An 8,818-nucleotide genomic window follows, 5' to 3' on the forward strand; every position below is an offset into this window, starting at 1 on the left:
GCTCGGATCTGAAGGGATCAGGTCGGATCTGATCGGATCAGGTCGGATCGGATCGGGTCGGGTCGGGTCGGATCGGCACGGCTCAGCACAGCCCGGCACGGCTCAGCTCGGTCCGGCTCGGCACGGCTCGGCTCGGCTCGGCACGGCTCGGCACGGCCCATGTGCAGCGCGGGGGCAGCTCGGTTCGAGCCAGGGCTGCTCCGAGCCCCGCATTTCGTTTCGCTGCCTTTATCCGTCTGCAAGGGGCTCGGGCGTGTTGGGGTTTGGCTCCCTGCGCCCCCTTCCCCATCCTCTCAGCCCGCCCTCCCCTGCCCCCTGCTCAGCGAAGCAGGCCAGCCTCCTCGGATAGGTTTTCTCTTTATTGTTCGATATATTTACGTACCACATTATAAGTTAAAGATAGACTTTTTTTTTCTGATATACATTTTTCATCTTATTTACCACAATTACACCACACATACATTGGAAACAGCTCCACGGATCTGGTAGATTGCACAGAATGAGTTTTGTCTTAGTTTTGTTTCTGTATCCTGAACGACGTCAAATCCAACAATATATATATATATTTTTCTTTTCATAATTTAGAAATAACAATTGTTAAAATGAAACAAAACAAAACAAAACAAAATCACCGAGAAATGGACTCCGGGTCTGTGATTTCAACCAGAGGCAAAATGTGATCGATGGGCAGCGCCGTTCCTCGGTGTGAGTCCGGGTGGAAGAATTAAGCAGTCCTGGCATCTCCGCGGCCACGGTGTAAACGCTGCGGTCATCAGCCGGTGTGTGGGCTTGCTGGGCTGGTCACACAATCCGGGGCTCATTTACTTCTCTCTCAACCGGTGTAAAAGAAAGGAAGGTCCCTGTTCCCAGCGCCCGCAGCTTGCTAGCACAAAGCCCCAGTCCCATCGGATCGGTGCCTGTTTCACCTCCTGAAGCACCGAATTGCAGAGCTGTGAGGAGCAGTAAAGCTGCGATCGGTTCCCGACTGGTCCTTCGCGGGGGGCCAAGCTTCAGGCAACTAGTGAGGAGATCGGGATGGGGCACCACGTATTTTCCTTTAAAACATTCTAAATAACAAAAAAATATATTTAACTCTTAGCTTATTTAAAAAGATGGCAGGGCGAACACTGTCTTCTCTTCTTATCTCATTTAATTTGCAGATTTCTATGACATAGAATTTGTTGGATGCACGTAACGAAAATAATGACTCTCTTCATTCAAGGGATGCGGATTTTTTTGGCTATGCGGATGTTCGATGCGATTCTCTTCCTGCAGCCAGCTCTGGCCCTTCCTTAGTCTTCCGCGTTGGTTCTGAAGGCCTCTATGAGGCCTTCCAAAGAGTGGATGAACCCCGAGACGCTGCAGATACCACCTATAACAAAAATGGCAACGTCGAAGAAGACATGGTGCCACAAGAGCTTCCTCCACAAGAGTTTGAGGTGGAAAAGACTGGGGAGCAGGAAGCAGAGCCCTGCGCCTGTGAGGCTCCCGGTAAGACCCATCAGGAGGGCAAAATGCGGGACATAGATGGCCATGAGCAGGGTGAAGACTACCAGGGCACATCTGAGGGTGAGTCCCCAGGACTTGAGCCGCCCGTCGCCCCCGTAGCAGTTGGGGAAGAACGCCCTGTTTCCATCCTGGAAGAGGGATCGCTCCAGGACTTCCACAGCTGCAAAGAACGGCAGGGGGTAGGAGAGCAAAGCTTTGGCCACCAAGAAGATGTTGACTACTGCCCTAATGGTGGATGGCAAGTTGTCTGTGATGACCTCCTTGGTCTCATCAGCCCAGGTCAGATAGGCGACCAAGGCAAAGAGTCCCTTAAGGATGCAAGCTGCTATGTGAGTCCAGTTCATCATGCAGTGGAACTCCTTGGGGTTCTGCATGTTCCCCTCCAAGGAAGGCAGAAAGATCTGAGAGGTGTAGCTGAAGACGATGATGCCAATGGAGATGGGGAATTTCTTCACATCAATGTAAAACTTGACTTTGTCCCACGCCCAGTCGCGTGCCCTGGACAGGCAGTAGGCGATCACCAGGATGTTGATCACAAAGTGGGCCAACGTGCAGAGCAAGCTGAACTTGGAGACTGCCTTGAGGTTCTTCAAGAATGCGCAAGGCAGGAGCACGGCCGTGGCAATGATGGACCACGACTTCTGGGAGACAGGCAGGTTGGGGAAGCTGTTGTACATCAGGTTCCCACTGACCACCACATAGAGGATGCAGGTCATGACCAGCTCAATGATCTGAGCCACGTTCACAATTCTGCCTCCGAGCGTGGGGAAGCGGGGCGCACAGCACGCGTTGGCTATGTCCACGTAGGAGTCTCTCACCCTGACTATCTCCCCATCCTCATTCTCTTCATAAAGACAGGCAATAAGGATTTTCCCAGTGTAGCAGCAAACCACCGCAGCAAAAATTATTAAAAAGAGTCCTAGGTATCCACCATGAAGGATGGCATAGGGCAGGCCCAGAACAAACATCCCCTAGAAAGAGACAAAATGGAAACCATGTTGCTCGTCTCACCGAGGGGACCAGGCGGGCGCCTGCACCCAGGCACCCGCAGGCACACGCGCGTGCACGCGCACGCTGCCTTGCTCACACACGGTGACACCAACGCAGCCGTCCCACACGCACACCACACAATCACGGCCACGCACGATCACACACAACCCCTTTTTCTCTCCGCCCACGCAATTGCCCACGCAGCCACACGCGTGTCCTCGTGCACACCCACATAATCACACCCCAGGGTGCCCAGAGCAAGCAAGCACGGTTGGGCTTTGCCCAAATCTCCACCCTGTCTGTCCCCAGCCCCTCTCGGTGCACCTAGACCCCTTCACCCACTGGCACTGCCCCAAAGCTGGGGACACACATGGGGGGGGTGGCCTAGCCCCCCCCAGCGCGTCCCCCCCCACCAAAGCCTCCCCATCCCACCCACTGCAGGGGAGGTGGGCAACACGAGGAGATGCGGATTTGGATTATTTTTTTTTTTGGTTGATTGATTTTTTTTTTGGTTGGGTAGGTGGGTTTTTCCATTTCTTTTTTTTTTTTTTCTTTTTTCCCCCAGGGGCGTTGCGGTCACCCCGGTGCGGGGATGGGAGCGGGGGACAGCGCGTCCCGGTGCCGGTGGCAGCGGGTGCCCGGGCGTACCTGGATGGCGTTGGTGACATTCCAGCCCGCCTCCCACGCCGTGATCTTGGGCTTGCCCTGCCCGGAGAGCTCGGAGCAGACCCCCGCGTCCTTGGAGGCAGAGGGCGGCAGGGGGCCGGTGCCGTCCCTCTGGTAGTGGATGTCCCCCTCCAGGGGCGGCTCGCCGCCCTCCTCGCCTCCCTCGCCCTTGAGGATGTCCATCTGCAGCCCCTGCCGGTGCTCCATGTCCAGGTCGTCGCAGTGGGCGAAGCCCACCGCCTCCTCGTCGGTGGCCGCCTGGAAGCCCATCCTGGCGAACATGCCGCTCATCTTCGCCTGGGACTTGTTGGACACGGAGGTGGCCACGTTGGAAAGCTTGCTGCGGAGGAGCGTGGCCATGGTGGCCGCTCCGGACCCGGCGGTCGGACGGACCCGACGGGGAGGGCGGGCGGCGGGGGGCGGCCGGGAGCCGGGCTCCGGGAAAAGGGCGGCGGGGGCGGTGCGGGGGGGCTCTGCCGAGCCGCTACCTCCGCTCCCGGGCGCGGTGCGAGCGGCTGCGCTGCGGGCGGCCCTGGGGCATGCCCCCGCGGCGGGCAGGTGCGGGAGCGCAGCTCCCCGCCCGCTCCGCGCCCCTCCGCCGGTCCCCGCGGCCGGGCTCTGCTGGGGGGCGGCGGCGGGAGGCTGTGCCCGGACGGAGGCTGTCCCCGGACGGCTGCTGTCCCCGGACGGCTGCTGTCCCCGGACGGAGGCTGTCACCAGCGGGCGGCTGTCACCAGACGGGCAGCGCGAGCCCCTGGCAGAGCGCTCCGCGTCTCCATCGCAGTGCGCCCACCTCGCGGGGAGAAGAGAGGGGAGAGGAGTGCTGCAGTTCTGGGGGAGGTACCAGCGGCCCCGGCCAAGCCCAGCCTCCCCCCCGCGGCACGGCGACACCCACGCCCGCCGGGCCCCGCCAGCAGCGCCGCAGCGCGGCCCCCCCCCGGCCCCCAGCCCCCGCCGCCGCGCCCCGGCCCCTTCCCCGCTCCGGTACGGGGGCGGCCGAGGCAAAAGGGCCCCCCCGAAGGGGCGGACAAAGGGGTTCCCGACCGCTCCTTAACGGAATTTTCCTCCCCAGAAGCCCTCCCTTTTATTTTCCCTACCCAAAATTACGCGCGGCCCCTTTGGAGGCTGGGGGCAGCTTGGGCAGGGGAGCCCCCAGCAGCTGCGGGGCACGGCGTGCCGGGGGGGGGGGGGGGCACCGGAGCGCCAGCGGTGTGCCGGCTTGCCACCGGCGTGCCACCGGCGTGCCGATGTGCCAAGGTGCCACCGGCGTGCCGATGTGCCAAGGTGCCACCGGTGTGCCACCGACGTGCCAAAGTGGCACCGGAGTGGCACCGACGTGTGCCAAAGTGGCACCGGAGTGGCACCGACGCGCCACCGGGGTGCCGAGCCGGGTTCTCCTTGCGCTCCCCCCGGTCTTCAGGCAGAGATTCCCCTTTCCTCTACAAAACACATCTGCAGAGCTCGGTCTTTGCGTTTCGCCTCCGAACGCCCGCGCTGGTTTGGCACGGAGGAGCCTGGCCGCGGTTCTTTGTTCGCGTGTTTCCGAGGTGCGCAGCCGGGAGAGAGGAAGGGGGCCCTTCCCCAAAGGGGGGCAGCGGGCAAGTTTCTTTCTTTTGGAAGGTAAAAAGGAGCCTCCGCTTTATTTGGTTTTATTTTTGAATTACAGAAGAAGGGAAAAGCCAGCGCTGAATTATTTCCTACTATCGGGGCAGGGAGAGGGGAGGGATGCGGATGCAGGTGGGATGCGGCATCGAGCAGAGCTTCCAGAAAACGCCTTGAATACCCCCCTTTTTTTCTTTTCTTCCACCCCCCCCTTTTTTTTTTATTTATTTTTTTTTTCTGACGGAAGGGGGAAGAAAATTGGGTGCAAAGCGGCTGAAATGCGTCAGAAAGAAACATCCCCAGTGAGGGTTTCTCACGGGGCTCTCTCGGCCGCTGCTTCCCCCCTGACACCGGACCCCAAATAATATAAAAAATATTTTTTAAAATGTTAAAAAATAATAATAAAAGCGAGGGAAAAGAAGACGGCGAGGCACGGCGTCTCCCTGCCTTCGCTGTGCGGGGGAATTATCACATATCAGTGCACAAATAGGTCGAGAAAGCAAAAGAAAAAAGAAAAACCAAAACCCCAAAAACCCAACGGCTGCGACGATGAGCACCTCGGGGGTTAATTCAACGATTTTGTTGTTGTCGTTGCTTCTTCGTTTTGTTTTCCTTGTTTGTTTGTTTTGATTTGATTTTGTTCTTAATTTAGCCTAGGACGAGTTCATTGCAAAAGAGGACGTGAAGGAGACCTATTTCTAGGGGCTGCAGGGGGCATCGGGGAGGGGGAAAAAAAATCGAAACGAAAATTCACCCAAATCGCCGCCTGGTGCGTGAATATTCCCTAAAACCGCCCTGGCGCAACCCCCCCAGCCCTCCCCTCGGCCCTGCCCTGCTGCAGCCGGGGGGGCTCCGCCGCAGCCCCCCGCAGCCCCCAGCGCCCCCAGGTCCCGGGGAGGGGAAGGGGACCCCGGCACCGCGCCTGGTGGGGGAGAGGGGCTTTGGGAGAGGGGATTGGGGAGGGGGGTTTTAGGAGGGGGGCTTTGGGAGGGGGGTTTTAGGAGGGGGGCTTTGGGATGCTCACTGCGTGGTAAGGATGCGTCGGGCTCCGGAGGCACCTTTTTAGAAAAAAACGATTAAAAACGAACAAACCAAAACCAAAACCAAAGAAAGCCCCCAGAGCTGGGGGAGAAGCCCCGCTCCGTCGGGGGGGCTGCCCCGGCCGGGCTCTGCGACCCCCCCCCCGTCGGATCGTGCCTCCGGGGGAGGATGCTTGGGGCGGGGGTGCCGGGGGGGGAAAATCTTCACCCGACCCCCCCGGCAAGTCCCTTGCCGAGCCTTGGACACCGAGACAATGCTGCAGGGGGTGGGGGGGGAGCGGAGATGCAGGGGATGCGGGGGGGTGTGAGCGATGCCGAGGGGACAGGAGGCGCAGGGGACTCGAGGGGTGCTGGAGGTGGCCCCGGGGTGCCCCTGGGTTCACGCTCCCGCATTTCCCCGCCGCGTCCCCCCCCCTTGTGGGCCCCCCCCCCAGCCACAAGCCCCGGCCCTGCCGCCCCTCCTGCCCCGGGCCCGAAGGAGAAGGGGAAGGAGAATTTCTTCGGCAGCGCCTGGAAAGAAAAGCAACCCTGAACTTGGAGCAGCGGCCAGAAACGGAGGCAAACCGCACAGGAGGAAGGGGAAATTAATAATAATAATAATAATAATAATAATAATAATAATAATAATAATAATAATAATAATAATAATAATAATAATAATAGTAATAATAACAACAACAACAACAATAAAATGAAATAAAAAAAGAAAACAAAAGGGGAAAGAGGCAGAGGAAGAGAAGGAGAAGAGAAGCGCGCAGAGGCGGAGGGGAGGGCTGGGGCATTTACCTCTGCTGCTTGCCCCATCGCTGCCCGCGGCTGGAGGGGATGCGGGATGCGGGATGCGGGATGCGGGATGCGGGATGTGGGATGCGGGATGCGGCCGCGTCACTCCCGGCTCCCCCTAACTCCTAATTACCCCGAGCAGGATAAACCGAGGCAAACCTTATCCAAAGGTTAGCGGGTCTCAGGGGGGCGTTTGAGCTGCGAATCCTTTCAGAGGAAGCGAAAAGGAGAGCGCGCCAACGAGCCGCAGCCCGGAGCTGCCGACGGCTCCCCGCCGCCCGGCGCCGGGGTTTTCGGGAGCCGCTTTCCCTGCAGAGACGGGGCTGGGGGTCCTGGCCCTGCTCGGGGGGCTCAGCCCAGCTCCTGGGGGTGCAGCTCCCCGGGACCCTCCCCACGCTCCGGCAGATCCAGCCGGAGGCGCGCCGCCGCCTTATCTCCCCAGAGCAGGCTCGGGGGCTCGCGGCTGGGATTTCTGATTAACCAAGTGAGGGCAAAAGAGCTATTCACGCTCAAAAAATCGTTTGAGGAGGGCAGGAAAGGCCAAGCCGAGCAGGCTGCCTTCCCGCAGCCCGCACCGCCAGCCCCTCTCCGGGCTGCGGGCAGCAGGGCGCAGCGGGGCGCTGCGGGAGCGGGACGGGCAGCCCCCCGGGCAGGGACCCCCACCCCAAAGGAATCGTTCCCGCACTTTCTGGGGGCTGTGTTCTTCCTCAAACATGGTGTCGCAAATCGTGTCTGAAATTTAGATGCATCCATATGAAAAGGGGGATTTAAGGCAATTCCTGCGTGCCCAGCTTCATCCCCCTCTGCAACAAGCGTGGGTGTCCAAATGCCCCCCGGTTCCTGCACAGACTCCATGCTTACACCACAAAATTCCCCCCCCCAACACCCTGTCCCCCCAAAACCTGCTGCTGGGCATCACAGCAGAGCTGCCAGCCGCAGTGCCGAGAAGGCCGGGGGGGGCAGCTTCTCCCCAAAACCCTGCCAAAATCCTCCCCTGGCCCTGCTGCCGAAGAACCAACCCACCTGGCGCAGACCTGGCGCAGGTCAGCCCGGACATGCAGCTTGGAGAAGCGACCCCGACCCCAGACACGTGCCTGGGCACCTACAGAAGTGATGGCAGAGGCCAGAAGAGGCCCACCTCACCTCCAGCCGCCGCTGGAAGCCCCCCCTGCATTTATTGCCCCCCACCCCAGCAGCAGCGGCGAGCTCCATCCCGGCTCCGCCGCCCCGTCCTCCCTCCGGCACCGCGGGGGGAACTCTGACAGGATAATGAAGAGTTGCACGGGGTACTATAAAAAGGCAATTAGACAAACTGCTGGATGGGGACCAGCTCCCGTGACCTAGTTAATAGCTCGGGGAATTTCAGGAGGGTAGGGAAGGAAAATGGAGCCGTGGCAGCGCGCTGCGCAGGGCGAGCGGGGCTGGAGGAGGAAGGGCCACAGCCGGCAGCCCCGCACCCCTGAGCCCCCCCAGAAAAGCAGCCCCACGAGCATGGAGCTGACAGCCCTGCCCCGGCTCACACCTTTCCCTTCTTGCACATTTTCAGACCTTGCTGTCTGGGCGTTCAGGGTATGAGGTGAAGATGCTGCATGTGGTATAAACGCTCGCTCACGCTGCTGCCTGCTTCGTATCTGGGGTCTTGGGGAGGCTGAATTCATTCACAGGATGGTTTCCAAGTCAGAGACAATTAATTATAGGCAGAATTATAATTGCAATGGAAATGCACGATGGAATAACATCCAAAAGGAAAATCTCCGGGAGAATGCCCATAATGGATAGGTTGGATTTATTTTTTTAATTTTACTGAGCACAAAATGGCTGCCTAAACTGCAGAGACATAAAACAAAGAGCAGGCGAAGGGCTGGGACACCATCACCACAGATTAACACGGTTTGCAGTTTAGCCCAGGAGAAAATCCACCTGAAGAATCCGTAAAAACAAATAAAGGCTTCCTGATCTGACCTCAGTGTTTGCAAACAGGGATCTGTAAGAGCGAGACGACCTGTGCAGGAATTTCTGTGACTGCCACTTCCCAGAAGAGCCGCGATAAACCCTGATCATCTATAGACTAAACATTTATCATCATCTGACCACAACATGTTCTTAATGATACTTCCAATAAATTGGAATTAAATTTAACTCAGAGTTTGGCTTTATTGTTGTCATAAAAATTAAGTGATAGCCATCGGTTACTTGCGATGCCACATTCCCAGGTCTCTACAGGAGCA

At 58.6% G+C, this 8,818-nt stretch overlaps 1 protein-coding gene across 2 annotated transcripts; it reads right to left on the reverse strand.

Annotated features, from left to right (window-relative positions):
* Positions 1-341: 341 nt before the first annotated feature.
* On the reverse strand, positions 342-8,289 carry SLC32A1 (solute carrier family 32 member 1). 2 transcript variants are annotated; one of them, XM_080558808.1, is made up of 4 exons: positions 6,594-8,289; positions 5,792-5,825; positions 3,148-3,958; positions 342-2,480 (listed from the first exon to the last, which is right to left on the reverse strand). In XM_080558808.1, exons 3-4 carry the CDS (start codon positions 3,523-3,525, stop codon positions 1,293-1,295), a joined length of 1,566 nt encoding a protein of 521 aa, XP_080414934.1. In that variant the 5' UTR covers positions 3,526-3,958; positions 5,792-5,825; positions 6,594-8,289; the 3' UTR covers positions 342-1,292. The 2 variants fall into 2 exon arrangements, with proteins under 2 accessions (XP_080414934.1, XP_080414935.1); XM_080558809.1 differs by lacking the exon at positions 5,792-5,825.
* Between the last annotated feature and the right edge of the window lie 529 nt (positions 8,290-8,818).

This window comes from Anser brachyrhynchus (assembly GCF_964034855.1).
Source record: "Anser brachyrhynchus genome assembly, chromosome: 16".
Taxonomy (NCBI): Eukaryota; Metazoa; Chordata; class Aves; order Anseriformes; family Anatidae; genus Anser; species Anser brachyrhynchus.

Bases quoted from the DNA above. Each gene is read 5' to 3' on its own strand.
- SLC32A1 (XM_080558809.1), bottom strand. From the start codon at position 3,525: ATGGCCACGCTCCTCCGCAGCAAGCTTTCCAACGTGGCCACCTCCGTG. The intron at 2,481-3,147 runs GTACGCCCGGGC...GTCTCTTTCTAG, and splicing joins ATGTCACCAACGCCATCCAG to GGGATGTTTGTTCTGGGCCT.